The sequence below is a fragment of the Podarcis pityusensis genome (assembly GCF_964106645.2).
Source record: "Podarcis pityusensis genome assembly, chromosome: 10".
NCBI lineage: Eukaryota > Metazoa > Chordata > Lepidosauria > Squamata > Lacertidae > Podarcis > Podarcis pityusensis.
The window spans coordinates 68,728,930-68,746,287 of NC_138035.1; the positions used below are offsets into that span (position 1 = coordinate 68,728,930).

Here is a 17,358-nt window from a genome sequence, read left to right on the forward strand (position 1 = left end):
AAATTGGTATTCAAGCCGTATGAAAAAGTAGCCTGATGCAAGTGAATGGGCACAGCAAAATACTCAATTTAAATATTGGAGTTCATATCAGCCACATGTGCTGTTTTCTTATTGTCGTGCTATATTCATTGCCTCCTCTTTAATAATGCAGAGTTGAGCTATTTGGAGATAAACCTCATTTTAAAGTATTGGCTGTGAGTGCGAACTCTGTTTATGTTGATCTGGAGGTACATCCTGGGCGTGTGTGTGTGTGTGTGTGTGTGTGATGGAGCAGCATATTCCGTTGTGCTAAATTTACTGATTGCCTGTATAAGTAGAGGAAAAGGCTTCAGATAACTTTCGTGGCTAAACAGTTTGCTTCTTTAGGCTGCCCTTTCTTTGAAAGTGCACAGCTAATCAACAGCCTCGTTTTATTTTCAGCATCTGAAAGCTTCCTACACATTTACGCACTTGTTAGGATCACTTCCTTGGCTGCTTTAAATAACAGCTACCTCTTGCGTAAAAGCCGAAGGCACCGTAGGCCACAACACCGACTGATCTTATGGATAAAGAACGGGGGCTTCTCTTACAGTGTGAAATAAAGCTGGTCTAACATGTGACTTTGTGGCCCCTTTGTAAAGAATATTATTATTTAAAACTGTGTTTAATCTCTATTTCTCTGTCTAGCATACGGATCATAACATTCCCATTCGCAAATCATAGTAGGTGTGGGTCATCAGGAAAAAAACCCTCTCTTACTGTAATTCTCACAGTACAGTAAACCACCACAATATTTTGTGACTTGCTATCTCGTCAACGGGACGCGGGTAGCGCTGTGGGTTAAACCACAGAGCTTAGGACGTGTCGATCAGAAGGTCGGCGGTTCGAATCCCCGCAATGGGGTGAGCTCCTGTTGCGTGGTCCCTGCTCCTGCCAATCTAGCAGTTCAAAAGCACAAAGTGCAAGTAGATAAATAGGTACCGCTCCGGCAGGAAGGTAAACGGTGTTTCCGTGCGTTGCTCTGGCTCGCCAGAAGCAGCTTAGTCATGCTGGCCACATGATCTGGAAGCTGTACGCCGGCTCCCTCGGCCAATAAAGAGAGATGAGTGCCGCAACCCCAGAGTCGGCCACGACTGGACCCTAATGATCAGGGGTCCCTTTACCTTTACCTTTATCTCGTCAAGAGATCTAGGAATGAGGTGTAGATAAGAGTTAGATTTTTTTTTAAGAATGGGGGAAGAAATTCAAAACGCACAATGTTAAGGCGCTTCGTCAAACCATAGGCCATATAGGTATGGCTGTAAATCTTTTATAGTTGTTTGCTTGCTATTATGTTGTGGCTGAATCTTTCATCAGGCACCTTGGGATGATGCGAGTGTCCAGCATGGGATGTCTTCCTTCCATGCCTTTCAGCTATTTTTCTTTTCTTTTAAGAAAGTTGTATAGCATGCTAGAGATATGAGGGGAGTGGTGAGGCTGAGGGACGTCTTTCCAAATATGTGTGCCTGCAAGACAGTGTGTGGATTGAAATTATTCACACCATAGCTTAGGAACTCTGACCACTGTTACATTCAGTTTTGTATTTTTGCACGGCCCGTGGGTTTATTCAGGAATTTCAGCACAGGAACAGGAGGAAAAGGCTATTTAATTTCCCAATGTGGCAATAACTTAATTTAGTTTTTTTTCCTGTCGTTTGAAAAGCGTCCTATTGGAACACTCAGATTTTCATAGCTTCTCAGCTGCTTGCATATACATAGCCAGTAGAGGGAGATCATATCATTACATATTTGGCCTTGCAACTATTGGCTTCTTCTGGGATCTGAAGGAGGCTTTAACAGTAGAAAGCTGCAGTCAAATGCTTTCATTTCTGCAGGTGTAATTCTTGCCATATCACTTGGTAAGGTGTAGAAACAGATTTCCGCTTTCCTCATTCCCCTCCTTGCTCCCTCCCTAATCTGAATAAGATTTGAAGCAGAATTATCTCATAGCATGTCATACGTGAACAAAAATATATCCAATACTAGATCTATTGTTCCACACTTGATAATCACCTGATGGCTTTCATCCAAGAGGAGCAATGTATATTTAATTTATTATTAGTTGTTATTCAAGGGTTTGTTTTTTTTCTGTTACAAGAGTGACTGTTGCAAGCTGGCATGCTCCTTCCGCCTGGAATTACTTTAATATTCTCTTCAGCCCTGTTTATTTTATTTCACCAAATTAGAGAGAAGCACAGGCTTTCCTTCTGTAGTTAGTTAGCAGTGCCCACTTGTGAGGTGCAACCGGAGTTTCATCGGTGATGAGTAACAAATACGGTCAGGGGATTTCTGGGCTGATTTGATTGCTTGTTTATGTGCAGGCTGCACACAATTGTCTGGAGGAAGCTGAGTAAGGGACTGCATATTACCTTGGCAGGTCATGTTCCTTTGCCATGTGTCTGCTGACTAATGTAGGTGATATGACGGGGAGACTCTGTGGGAGAAGGTGGTGCTTAACCCTTGCCCTGCTTGCTGCTCCCCCTCCATACAAACTCTTCCTTTCCAAGCTTTTCCTCCTGGCTATGCTTATTCCTTACTTTTTGAAGCTGATCTGGAGCAGGGCGACCCAACTTTTTTAGATCAACATGGAACCCGCGGGCCACGTGCTGCCTTGTTGTGCATTGGGGGGAGGGGAGCAAGGCCAGAATTTGACACACACCCCCCAGTCCTTGCACTGCTTTCCCAAAGCTAGCTAAGTGAAGTGTCAGTCTTTGAAAAGGAGGCACGAGGCTCTGGCAGCGCCCTAGGCCCTCCCACTGCCTTCCCAAAGCTGGGAAAGCACCAACTAGGCTTTGGGAAGGAGGGTGATTTCAGTGGGTCTGTTCTGCATATGATTTTGTCAGATGCCACCCCTTAATTTTAACCCTTCAGTCTCAAGCCATTTCTGTAGTTTCCGTTGTCAAATAATTACAAAGCAAGCTACAGTAAGGTTTTTTTCAAAGAATCTGGGACACTTATTTTTTGAAAAGAGAGAAAAAAAGTTATTACTTCTTACTTTTTAAAAAATAGAATAAAAAAATCTTCTCTTCTGTGGTCTCCTCTGTTGCGCGGCCTTCCTCTGGGCCCCAGCCTGCTCTCTTGGAGCACTAGCAGCTGTGGAGTAGGCTCGGGTCGGGCCTGGGCTCTGCCACGTGTCCTTGCCCTCCCGGTGCTCTCCTACCTCTTCTCAGGAGCGGCAGTGGCGGTGCAGCAAGGTTGGGGGTAGCGCAGTTGGCTCTGGCTGGCTTCAGGAGCTGCTCGCTGCCGTGGCGCCCACCATTTTGCCTCACTGGAAGTCCCCATATGATGTGTCTTGTGCTGTTGAACCAATCACGCAACATTCATTCCCTACTAATAAATCTACAACACTTAAAATATAAATCCGGGGACGTTAAATGAAATCCGGGGACAGATTTTGTCCGGGGACAGATTTGTAAATCCAGGGACTGTCCCCGGGAAACGGGGACGTGTTGTAACCATAAGCTACAAAGAGCAGCTACTGACACCGCCACATATTGAGAACTTTTGCTTCTGTTGAAAGCAGTACTGCAACTTACTTTGAGGGGGTTGGGTTAAAGTTGCTTTTCGCATTCTTATGCTTTTTGTTAAAAGTAGCAGTTAAGTTCGAATTGGAGCTTTGGCAAAATATTTAGGAGAAAGGTATGTGGGAGGTAGAAATTCATCAAGTGGGAATGAAGGGGAAAGTTGCCTGTATTCAGCTAATAGACACTGCTTGTTCTAATTGACTGTTGAAGTGGGGAATCAAACGGTGGTTTGTGAAGCTCCATGCATGCCTCACAAAAAAAACCCCACAGTGCATGCGCAGAAACATTTGAGCGTGCTTTGGACTGTTGGGAACATGGCTTTACTTTCAGAGTTTGGGGTCACTCATCTATTCCCCAACCCTAGATATGATCACTGTTAAAACAGAACCAGGTTTTATTGGTATAAATGACTAGTCAACATTTGTAATATATTGGTTTTTTAGAATGCATTATGACACTCCTCTGTTTACATAAAACACACAAATGGGTTATTTGGCTGGATTTTGATTCTATAGAGGAACCATATTTCAGTGGGTAGAGCACATGTTTTGCATGCAAAATATTATAGGTTAATTCAGTATAAATGAAACTTGGGTAATAAAGTGGGGGGAAACCTCTCCTTGAGACCTTGAAGAGCTGGTGCCAGTCACAATAGTAGCAGGGACAAGTAACTTGTGGCCTTACAAATGTTTTTGGACATCAGTCTCAGCCAACATGGCCATTGTTCAGGAATTATGGGAGTTGAAGTCCAGGAATAGCTGGACCAATAATCTTACACCATATAAGACAGTTTCGTATGTTTGTGCAGCAAAGGAAATAGTTGTTATGCGTATGCCTCCTCATCGGTTGGTTGCAGAACTCACCAAAATATGTAGCACAGTGTTTCTCAAACTTGGGTGCCCAGCTTACGCTGGACTACAACTCCCATCATTCCTAGTTAGCAGGACCAGTGGTCAGTGACAATGGGAGTTGTAGTCCAACAACAGCTGGTCACTCAAGCTTGAGAAACACTGAGGAGCAGTGAATAAACTTTTGACAGTAGAAAAAGAAATGATGGTCTCTTGACTGATTGAACAACAGACAAGATACCGTATTTTTCGCTCTATAACACGCACCCGACCATAACACGCACGTAGTTTTTAGAGGAGGAAAATCCGTAGGCATGCCACCCGTAGGCATTCCCTCCATAACACACACAGACATTTCCCCTTACTTTCTAGGAGGAAAAAAGTGAGTGTTATGGTGCAAAAAATACGGTAGTTGTCTTTGTGTGAACAGAGTTGCTGGCCAATGCTAAGCCACATTGTACACAAGACAGTACCTAATTGTGTGGTAGTCCTAAGCTGTGTTTTCAAAATGCAAAAGGCCATGGTAATTGGGGGGTAAGTTTACCGCCATCCCTACTTAGTCACCTTGAGATTTGCCCCCAACAAAACTTTATTAATGCGCGGAGTATTTTCCTTTTAATGAGTGGTAGTTGTCTTTCTCTTTTTTAAGCTGTTTAAAAAGTTATATTGTCTAACTGGTAGGGTGTGAAACCTGGTTAGTGATGGTGTTTTGTGTCTGTAGTCAAAACAGTTGGCTCTGCAAGTGTGCTGGAGCAGTCGCCTGCCTCACTTCCAGCCTTTGCAGAATACTTAATCATATTGCTGTCATTCTCTGACAGTGTCCGTAACGTGAATCATTTCATGTTCCAGCAGTACAAGTTGTTTACAGTCGCCCTAGAATTGGATTAACTTGGCAGACTGGGCCTCGGTGTAAGTCCTTTTAGTTTACATTTCTTCTAGCAAGCTGTTTTGTATACTGTGTCTTCTTGCTGATTTCCCCCTCCCCAGCAGAAATGAGGAGTTTTTAGCTGTTTTATGTCGGAAGACAATGTGTGTAACCAATACAGGAAAAGTGCAACTTGGTGGGTATTTCAGCTGATTGTTTTCCAGTTATGTCTCTGGAGTTAACAAGTTTCTTAAATTGCTTTTTTTTTAATCAAAAACATCAGTACTCTTCTTCGACCCGGCAGTCTGTTTCCTTTGTCAGTTTACACGAAGAGCCAAAGCTAAACTCTCTGCCATTTCCTTTTCAACAGTGCAAATACAATTGGAGTGGATTCAGTTTGAAGATTGTTTTCAACCAAACTTGAAACTATGTTTATCCAACTCTCTCAGGTTATACATTTTTCTTTGGATATTTTCTACCACTCCTACAACGCTCTAATTTGTTAGCAGACTTTCCCTCTCCCTTCCTTCCTTTCTGTTATTTAATTTAATGGACAACAGTGTGTGCTATACTTTGTCACAAGGAAAATGAAAGTGTTTAGCAAGGTGTTTATGGCGATTGGCTGTGAAGTAACTGCCTGTTATCCCTAATCTCCCCAATGACTCAAGTTATTTGGCTCATTACAAGAGTATGCTTTTTTGTATTAAAATATGCTTGGCACTTGGTTTAATGTTTAAACCTTTTAAACTGGAAGCATACGTCATATCAGTTACTAAGATAGTAACCTACAAAGTTGTTGACTTATGACGGGTATGCCTGTACGAAATCAGTTTGGTTGCATGCTTAATGAAAATTCCAAATGAAGTGTGTCAATCTATAGTTTTGCGATATTAACAGGAAGTACATTGCAGTAGCACATTAACACCATTGTAAATGAGTCCCTACCTTGCTCTGAGTCTCTGGTTTTCAATTTTGTAAGCTAACATTGATAAGTAGCTTTCTAGCTGGGTTAGTGGTGGCCTGATTTTCCAGTTTTCACTGGGGATCTTGAGCTCTATCTCAGTAAGCCTGCCTGAGACAAGTAAAATTTTTGTTGCCTCTGTTCTTCTTTTGCTCCCAGTATTTTGTCTGCCCACAGAGTTATGTCCCCATATCTGGCACTCTCTGAGCGCTTAAATGTTGGGAAGGCCGTGGTGACCTGCAGGGTTTCATATAACGCTATGCTCTATTTTCATGAGGCTCATTTTTCAATGTAAAAAGTGCCCTTTCAGTAAGTTGGAAGAATCTGGCAAACTGCACACCTTCCCTTCACTTACTTCGTGCATTTTTTGCACCCTATTTGCAACCATTATTTGTTGAATTACTGCTGCTGTCTAATTTTATTTTAAAGGGCTTCTTCATGGCATGTTGTTGTTGTTTAGTCGTGTCCGACTCTTCGCGACCCCATGGACCAGAGCACGCCAGGCACTCCTGTCTTCCACTGCCTCCCGCAGTTTGGTCACACTCATGTTTGTAGCTTCGAGAACACTGTCCAACCATCTGGTCCTCTGCTGTCCCCTTCTCCTTGTGCCCTCCATCTTTCCCAACATCAGGGTCTTTTCCAGGGAGTCTTCTCTTCTCATGAGGTGGCCAAAGTCTTGGAGCCTCAGCTTCACGATCTGTCCTTCCAGTGAGCACTCAGGGCTGATTTCCTTAAGAATGGATACGTTTGATCTTCTTGCAGTCCATGGGACTCTCAAGAGTCTCCTCCAGCACCAATTGTCCATGGAGTTTTCTTGGCAGGGATACTGGAGTGGCTTGCCGGTTCCTGCTCCAGGTGGATCACGTTTGGTCAAAACTCTCCACTATGACCTGTCCATCTTGGGTGGCCCTGCACGGCATAGCTCATAGCTTCTCTGAGTTATTCAAGCCCCTTCGCCACGGCAAGGCAGTGATCCATGAAGGGGTTAGTCCATGCTGATAGTCATGGCATAGTCCATGCCAATCAGGGATCATGCAATGAACATAATGACATCATATCACTGCCTAGTCCAAGTCTTATATTTTATAGAGAGCTTTAAAAAAAATACAGGGGTTTTTAAAAAGACAGAATATCAATGGAGGAATTCTAAGCTCTCTTATTATCCTAACTGTGAATGGAGAGAAGAAACTTATCTCATTGACTAGGCAGCAAGGCTGATACTATCAGATCTGCCATATTATGCTGGTGTTTTTACTGCCCACCACCATTGCATGGGAGACCTCTTGCCCTGATGCAGCTATGATTATTTGCAACAGGATGTTGTTGGCGATAAAGACGCTACATTTAATCAACCACACATGATCTGATAGGGTGGGGGGACACTGGCCTGATTGCTTTGGCAGTGGAAGCATATCTAAGAAAAGTTTTTTCAAAAAGCACCGAAAAGGGGCTTAGCAGTCCTTTTATGGTTGGTCCAGTAAGGAAAAATGCTTTAATCAGCAGAAATGGGGTTGAAATGGTCGCATTTTTAGCCCACCAAGTTCCTTTTATAGATATTTCTTTAGTAACTCATTTCTACTCTTCTGCCGCTGACTTAGCATCCTGTGGCTGCGCAACTGAAATTTACTTCACTTCCTGCCTTTTTGCATTTGTTGTTCCTAGGGCTTTTCATATGATTCTTTATCCTGAGATGATAATGATTTGTTTCACTCCAATCAGCAATTAATCTGTAAGCCTGGGGGGAAATACGAAAGCATAGTAATAATTTGGAGTTCTTGGCTCTCACCTTTTTGTGTTTTTCTCTGAATAACTGACCACTGTAGCATATGGTGACTTGGGTAATCACAAAGTTCAAAATTCAATACAAATAAACAACCCTGGATAATAAACAGGAATGACAAAACTTTATTCCGGCATATGCACAAGTTATTGGCTGAAGACTGTAGCATGAATAAACACGATCTGATATGCTAGATTTTGATAATGTAAAGGCATAAATATTCATTCTTCTAGGCATTGTTCTTTTCACACATTCCAATTTTCTTTACTCTTTTTTCTAATGTTTGCAGCGTTACTTGTGATACTTGGCTTGTGTTCTTTTTAAGAGCTCTAGTAAGCACTGGGCATTTTTGAGCAGTTGAGATCATGTTGCTACTAAAGATCGATTATCCAACTTCATAATCTATTGACATAAAGCTAATCCACACAGTTTTAACATTGGGGTATGTGAATTAAATGTATAACGAGGTATTGGCTTTTGCATGCATGAGACTGTACAGCCAGTTTAGAGATCAGCTTAGACATTTGATATGTGCATGGAATGGAAGAGAGGGCATTCTTAAGAGAGGCCCTTGACTCTGACACATTGAGCGTCTTTCCCCTTGTATTGGTTGGACAGAATGTGACCTTTAAGGTCCATGGGCTTCTCACTTTAATTTTACTGAAGGATTGAAGAAGGAATTAATGTTGCCTTTCTTGCCCTTTTGTTTTTAATTGATTATGACCGTTAATATAAATAGTTAAATACTGATCAGTATAAACACTTAGGCAGTTCATTCAGATTCAGTTCGTAGTTCAATTTCTTCCCCGTTGCAAAGATAGGATCTGGCATTTCCTAGAAATGTGGTAATTAATGGTCCCTAATGAGAACGAGTATGTGCAAACTGTTACTGCAGATCAAATCATGAGCAAATGAAAAGGCTGAAATTTGAAGTTTTGCATATCATAGTACAGTGGTACCTCAAGTTAAGTACTTAATTCATTCCGGGGGTCTGTACTTAACCTGAAACTGTACTTAACCTGAAGCACCACTTTAGCTAATGGGACCTCCTGCTGCCGCCACGCCGCTGGAGCACGATTTCTGTTCTCATCCTGAAGCCAAGTTCTTAACCCGAGGTAATATTTCTGGGTTAGCAGAGTCTGTAACCTGAAGCGTATGTAACCTGAAGCGTATGTAACCTGAGGTACCACTGTACATCATTTTGTGTTTGCTAACAGGCACAGGAAGTCAGGACAAAAAGTTTAGGACTGTTTCAAAGCTTGTAACTGATCTGTGAGCCAGTTACTTTTATTTTCCGCTGCTCAAGCATGGGATCACATGATGACATATATGTACAGCAGCCATTTCCTTGGCGATTCTCTTTTTATTTTACAAATGTGCCATTAAGATCATGGTAATTGCCACCACGTCTAAAATTATTTGCCCTAGTCTCAACATTTCTCTATTCTTAATTACAAGTCTACAAACAAAACTGGGGGGGGGGGGAATGCTGGGAATTATTTTTGTGAGGGAACTGTACCTTTGTTGTGTAATTATTCGGCCACCTTGTTAAGCTGAATAGCACAGAGTGAAGAAGTGTTAAGGAGAATTCTATTTATTATCCATACAGCTTGTATCCAGGCTGAAGATACCTGCAAACCAGCCTACTCATCAGACATAAGAGTCCCACCGGGTTTCCATTTGGCTTTTCCAAGGACTGTATTTCAATGTCAGCTCAGCAATAGCCATTAGCATTGATTCACCAAGCACACAGTGTGGCACTGTACTCCATTACTATTTTGGCCATTTGTATATTATAATATATATTATAGTATAAATAATGTTTGAATAGCAAATCAGTTTTATTCAGGATGCTTTGGGCTTGTGGTTTCTATACTGCTTGGGTTTCTTTCTTTTTTCTTACGTAGCTGCCATTGTCTTGCCTATTCATTCTCTCTGGGTTTTCCCCTCCCTGCTTTAGAACGAAGACACGGTTCAATGTGTAAGCCTTCCCCATCTCCAGCTTCTCCACCCTGCAATTCCAGGGCATCATTTATACAGATGAAACCGAGATCCTGTATCAGCGGCCATAACCCTGTCAGTAACAACTCAAAGCCATTCAAAACGCCCAAAGACAATCTAATTACCTCCACTAGCAAACAGCACATGGTCTTTTCTTCGAAAGTATCAAGGGATAAACCTTGGTAAGTTGCTGTTCTGGAAAACTTTTGGGTTTTTTTCCTTCTCCTTTTTCTTCTTAATATTTATTATAAAACAGGCAAGGAAATTTAATATGTGGCTGAATAATGGATCTCTTCTAGCGTTGGAGTATTGTGTGTGTGTGTGTGTGTGTGTGTGTGTGTGTGTCTTAAATAGAAGATGGGCATATTGTTTTTGTGGTGTACCACAAAATGACATAAAATAAACAATCAGATTATATCCACAAAACAAAGACAGCGCAAATTAGTAGCTCAAATGAATTTATCAACATAGTTGAATTGTCCCTCAAAGGAAGTCTGAGTGAACAGGTGAGTTTTAAGCAGGTACCTCAGTGCCAATACTGCAGGCGCACACCCACTACTTTCCTGCCTCTCCTTAGTTCCTTGTGCTGTGTTGACGGTTGCTCCAAAATTTCCCCTTCATTCCGGGTGTTGCTCTTGGTAGGAGGAGCTCCAGGAGCACAGCTGGAAGTATAGAATTCCCCATTTGGTACTTGGATCCCAGACAATAGCTGTATATAAGAATACTACTGTTACTGCATGATTTGTGTGTTGTATCTGCCCAATTGCCCAATTGCCTGTGGTGTTCTATTTGACTAATTCCTTGTGAATTATTTACATGCGGGAATTCATTCATGGCGCAAGAGCTGGAAACTTCCATTTATGCCCTGTGGTATGTGTGTGTGTGTACTTAACACATGCATATGTGCACACCTAACCCCCCCCCCCCAGTCATTTCATGTTGCAGCCCCATTGGCATTAATAGGAAATGTTTGTTTAGTGGCAGGCCCAACCAGCTCTTAAGCAGATACAGTAGATTTCTGGGTACCAGTAAAAGGCATCAAACTGTCAATAATTTCGTTTATTGTTGTATTTGTGCTGTCATTCTGGACTGTAATCAGCCCTGCAGCCCTGCTGCTGCAACAGACTTCCATGCATGCGACAGAACGTCATCTTCAAAAACCACAGAGCCTAGGACTTGCCGATCAGAAGGTCGGCGGTTTGAATCCCCGCGACGGGGTGAGCTCCCGTTGCTCGGTCCTTGCTCCTGCCCACCTAGCAGTTCGAAAGCACGTCAAAGTGCAAGTAGATAAATAGGTACTGCTCCAGCAGGAAGGTAAACGGTGTTTCCATGCGCTGCTTTGGTTTGCCAGAAGCGGCTTAGTCATGCTGGCCACATGACCCGGAAGCTGTATGCCAGCTCCCTCGGCCAGTAAAGCGAGATGAGCATCGCAACCCCAGAGTCGGTCACGCCTGGACCTAATGGTCAGGGGTCCCTTTACCTTTACCTTTTTTGAATGAGGACCTGTTTTTTCAGCCCTTTGGGGCTGCTTTTTAATAGCACTTTACGCCAAAAGAGTTAAAACATGCTTGAATACTAGTGTCTCTGCACATGTACAGAAGGAAGTCTCCCTTGCAAAACAAACCTTAGGCATTGCTAAATGACTGTCAGGATCTCTAACAGGGCCTGCACTTCCTGAGATCTGGAAAACTATGACTTCAGCGAGGAAGTCAGATATACTATATCATTTTTTACAGCTGTGGTGACCCTTTTCATCATGTCTCCTTTGTCCTGGATTCCTGTGGCAGTCTTCAGTATATAGACCCTCCCTTAATTTATAATCTAGAACAGCCTCTAAACCGAGGGCATCATATTGCCATATCTTGCTCTGGCTTTCTCTAGAAAAAATAATAATTTGTCAATATTGCATTTGATATTTCTGTCCTGGAAACATCTGAAGAAGAGCAACCTCAGGCCTTTGTGTGATAGGATATGGGCTCTTGTATCTTTATTGCAGTTTTTAATATTTGACAAGGCCCATTACTGAACAGTTTTCTTTCCTAAGGGACAAAAGTTGAACGCATCGTAATTGTAGCATATAGAGTAGAAAGGACGATTCCTTTATCTGTGAGAATTAGATTGGATATGCACTAGTTCAGACCCTCCAAGTGTCCCTATTTTCCAGGGACGTCCCTGATTTACAGAAGCCATCCCGATTTCTGATTGGATCCCAGAATGTCCCGCTTTTCCTTAGGACATCCCTATTTTCATTGGAGAAATGTTGGAGGGTATGGAGTTATCCGACCCCCAAGCCATCTGAAGGCAATCCTGTATAGGGAAGTTTTTTTTAAATGCTTAATGTTTTATTATGTTTTTATATATGTTGGAAGCTGCCCAGAGTGATTGGGGCAACGCAGTAAGATGTGTGGGGTATAAATAGTAAAATTATCATTATGGAATGGGGCATCCCTATTTTCATCGGAGAAATGTTGGAGCGTATGCTACTTCATTTGCTCTTAATTAAAAATGACATAATATTAGAAAGGGACGTTACTGATTTTCTCGGCTGCCATTGTGCTGTTTCCTTTGGACCACATTCGGTGAGACCAAACTTGGGTCCATTAAATTCTGTGGGTCTACTCCAAGTAAAAGTTAGTTGTATATGACCCAATAAGAGGTTGTGATTTTGCAAGTTAATAAGGAATTCAGACTTCCTTTGGAAAAGACATTTCCTGAGGAGGGGATAGGAGGAATCACATCAAAATGGCTGAACCCCACCCCATGACAACATGGCGACAGCAAAAAGCTGATGAAATATTAGTTAATCCCAGTAGTTATTTTATATACCTGGGGGAATGTCTGCTACTTTTTGTTCTTGGATTATAACGTCAAGAGTATGAATTCTCAATAGGTAACAGGCAATATCCATTCCAAAGTTGTCGTTTATAGGCAAAAGGTAGCAACCACAGACTCAAACCCATTTTAAAGCAGAGAAAACAGTCCTGTTTCTACTGAGAGGTTGATCCAGATTAATTTTTCAAGCCTCTGTCCAGCATCTACTGAAAAGCAGCACTTAGAATCATAGAATTGTAGAGTTGGAAGGGACCAAAAGACCAACCCTCTGCAGTGCAGGAATATTTTGCCCAGTGTGCGGCTCGAACCCACAACTCTGGAATTAAGAATCTCGTGCTCTACCAACTGAGCTCTCCCAATTTCTATTCCGGTTGGCTAGGGTGCCTTTTCACCAATCCCATACGTTCTCAACTGCAGCTTTATCACTAGGCTATCTCTACTCATCCTAATGTCTGGCTTCTTTGTCCCCCTTTACTGGATTGCAGTTTTACGGGGGTTTTTTTAAGGGATAGGACCTGCTTCATGGAATCAGTTGTGGCTTTGACCCATCTTCTTGCAGGTTGCCCAGTTTCAAAACTCAGTCATTGTCCCTTGTGCAAAATAAAGTTCTGAATGATTCACTTACCCAGGAAGTATATGCCATCATGTTTATTGTAGAGATGTACTTTGCTGATGCAAGTTAGCTGTGAAAGTAACTCCATTATAATTAAATTCCCGCGCCCAACAACGGATGCTAAAACACAGCCAGAGCTGGTTTAACCATGTTGATATGATAGAATAGGGCCTCATATGCAGTGATAGCCTGACAGCACTTCTGCTAAGTCTGTGTTGGGCTCCTTTAAAATTCTGCACAGATTGGAACACAGTGAATATTCTCTCATCATGTGACTAAAGGAGCAACAGCCCTCATTTCCAACTGTAGAGAAATTTAAAAACTGGTAAACACAGGACAGATGCCTCACGTAGAAAATCTTCCATGAATGAAAGAATAGCGTATCGTGAAATGGAGAAAGATAATATGGGTTGAAGGCAAAGGAGAGCATATGGATGCATGAGACAAGAGAGGCGTGGAGCTATCGTTCTGCCTATGACTACATCTCTATCTCTGTATTTATACTTCTGAAGTACTGAAAACAAGAATAACAACAACAAAAAAGGAATTGGTATTTTAAAAGGGGAAAAATTGAATGCCCTTTTCAAATTCTTAAAGCAACCAGGTTAAACATTTCTTACAACAACCTAACTTTAATGTGAAATTTTACAAAAGGTACTGGCCAGAATTTTGATTGTGAAATATTTTTGGCAGTCAAAGATCTTCTCAATGTCCTAATGATTCAGGCTATTTTGACTTACGGCGCATTTAGCAAATCTCATACGTGGATGTAAAATCTGTATTGGTTAAACTGTACACTGGGTTTTTAAATGTTTGTGTCTGTTTCAGTGTATTTTCCCTTTTCACTGGGCAGTGTGCAAGGCGGTTAACATAAGTGTACTTAAATCACATCTCTAAATACAGTGGTGCCCCGCAAGACGAATGTCTCGCAAGACGGAAAACCCGCTAGACGAAAGGGTTTTCCGTTTTGGAGGTGCTTCGCAAAACGAATTTCCTATGTGCTTGCTTCGCAAGACGAAAATGTCTTGCGAGTTCCTGCGGGGTTTTTTTCCTTCCCCCCCTTTTTCCCAAGCCGCTAAACCGCTTAACAGCTGATGCTAAGCCGCTTATCAGCTGATCTTTAAGCCGCTTAACAGCTGATGCTAAGCCGCTTATCAGCTAATCGTTAAGCCGCTTATCAGCTGATCGTTAAGCCGCTTATCAGCTGATCTTTAAGCCGGCTAAGCCGCTAATACTGTAGCGCTAAGCCGCTAAACCTCTAATGGGCTTGCTTCGCAAGACGAAAAAACCCGCAAGACGAAGAGACTCGCGGAACGGATTCTTTTCGTCTTGCGAGGCACCACTGTAAAATACATTAAATAATAATAATAATAATAAGTAAAATACCAGCAAGATAACTATAAAACAGAAAAGCCTTCTAGAAACCTTGGTTATAAAGTCTTCAAAATAAGTTAGTTTTAATTTGGCACTGAAATCAACACAGATAATTCACAATGCCAGTGTCTATTGCCATGGTTTTCCGTTGGCTGGGCAGGAGGTTTCTGGCCTAACCAGTAAAGGCTGGGGCACCCAAAGAATGGCCTCCAATGAAGATCTTTAAAAATGCCAGTTTCCTCTTTTCTTTTTTCTCCTGTATCAACAACATTAGCTGAATGTGTTTTTAGTCTTGTGTGTGAAAACTGCTTCTAAGTTTGACTGAGATCACAAAGTGAAATTAAGTATGGTAATAATATCATAAAGCAACAAGACTTTAATGGAGCCGGGAGAACTTAAAGCTGAGTGCAATGATCCTTCTTGCTTGCTTTGTATACTTCTGCCAGTTCCACTTCAAAATATGTATTTGTCATCACAGTGTCTGGAAACTGTTTTTTTATTAATGAAGCACTGTTAATATTACACGATCAGTGTACATAGTCTTCTACAGAGTAAAGGTCTCTGTAGTCATGGGACTTACAATTCTGAGAGTCTGAATTTGTGCCACATTTTGCAGTAGTTTGGAACTGAAATACAGATGGCGATCATTTCGCATAGGGGTTCCATTCTGCTCCTCTGTTTCAGGGTCCGTTAGATTTATTAAATGCTGTGACAATATTTAAAAGCATGCCATTAAAATCTTTTAAGACTTCTCTTCTGTCTATCAAACACTTTAGTTTGGATGATAAATTTGAAAATGTTAATATTCTTTTGACTCCTTTTATTCCCTGTGATGGGACGTGGGTGGCGCTGTGGGTTAAACCACAAAGCCTAGGACCTGCCGATCAGAAGGTCGGCGGTTCGAATCGGGTGAGCTCCCATTGCTCAGTCCCTGCTCCTGCCAACCTAGCAGTTCGAAAGCACGTCAAAGTGCAAGTAGATAAATAGGTACCGCTCCGGCGGGAAGGTAAACGGCGTTTCCGTGCATGCTCTGGTTTACCAGAAGCGGCTTAGTCATGCTGGCCACATGACCCGGAAGCTGTACACCGGCTCCCTCGGCCAATAAAGCGAGATGAGCGCCACAACCCCAGAGTTGGTCACGACTAGACCTAATGGTCAGGGGTCCCTTTACCTTTACCTTTATTCTCTGTGATAGAGGCCTGCACCATACAGCCAGTAAGCCTTATAAATTTACACTATTTCAAGAGTAGGCATAATAATAATCAAAGAGAAAACAATTTTAAAAACAAGTACGCATAGGTTTTTAAAAATACATACATATCCCACCACTTATATTTTTGTGTTTAGAACTGGCCTTTAAGAAAATAGTGTGCGCACATGTTAATAAACAGTATAACTAAATGTGCCGGTTTTAGGTTAATTCCAGGGTTAGTGGCTGTAATGTGAAACCAAGCATGGAAGGAAGTTGAGAGACTATATGTCGCATGGTGCAGAAAACACATCTTGAAGACTTTTTCTTTGGTGTTTCAGTGTTCCTGTTCCCGTAGTCAGTCTAGAGAAAATTCCTAACCTAGTGAAGGCAGATGGTGCCAATGTTAAAATGAACTCTGCAACCACTACCACCAGCTCCACCTCCTCGGCCTCTTCATCTACCACATCCGCTCCAATTAAATCTGCTTTGACATGTAAATTGGTGCCACCATCGCCAGAAAAGATTTTGAATGGCAAAGGCGTCATAGCTCCATCAATAGACAAGAAACACCAAAACGGCACTAAAAACAGTAACAAGTCTTACAAGAGAGTTTCAGGTAAGTAGCATTGTAGCATGACTTGATGAGATCCCATCATTCTTCGTTAGTAGCGTTTGTTGCTATTTATTATATGCCGTAGCTATTATTTACATAATGGTGATCTCGGCCCACATGTCAAATCTGTTTATGCATCAATACCGAAGCACAACTTGCCTCACACTTTATACAGTGGTGCCCCGCAAGACGAATGCCTCGCAAGACGGAAAACCCGCTAGACGAAAGGGTTTTCCGTTTTCAATGCACTTCGCAGGACGAATTTCCCTATGGGCTTGCTTTGCAAGACGAAAATGTCTTGCGAGTCTTGAGATATTTTTTTTGCTTCCCCCCCCCCTTTTTTCTAAGCCGCTAAGCCTTTAATAGCCTTTTAGCAGCTAAGCCGCTAAGCCTTTAATAGCCGCTAAACCGCTAAGCCGCTAATAGGGTTGCTTCGCAAGACGAAAAAACCGCTAGACGAAGATACTCGCGGAACGGATTAATTTCGTCTTGCGAGGCACCACTGTATTGGTGTTCTGGCATTATTTCTTAATTTTGCAAAACGCAATATAACGTAGGAGAACTAAGGAAAACATTCTGTAAAAATCAAACAGGATTATCTCATAAAGGAGGCTGTTGGCTGCGCTTCCCTTCAGCGGTATTTAAATAAAATGGATTTGGATCTGAATATTTCCTTGCCCCTGTGGAAGGTGGGAACCTCTGGAACTAACCCAGTGTTCCCAAATTTGAACAAGCAAA

The 17,358-nt window shown here is 42.1% G+C and overlaps 1 protein-coding gene across 7 annotated transcripts in view; it reads left to right on the forward strand.

Moving 5' to 3' along the window:
• The window catches only part of ATXN7L1 (ataxin 7 like 1), a 76,885-nt gene that overhangs the window by 41,488 nt on the left and 18,039 nt on the right, over positions 1-17,358 (forward strand). For 6 of the 7 annotated variants that reach the window (XM_081023555.1, XM_081023556.1, XM_081023554.1 and 3 more), the window contains 2 exons: positions 9,956-10,178; positions 16,346-16,623. In XM_081023555.1, coding sequence (XP_080879681.1) covers positions 9,956-10,178; positions 16,346-16,623 — 501 coding nt within the window. Of the gene's footprint in view, positions 1-5,204; positions 5,299-9,955; positions 10,179-16,345; positions 16,624-17,358 lie in introns of those variants that run through there. The other variant, XM_081023560.1, reaches the window with a different exon arrangement.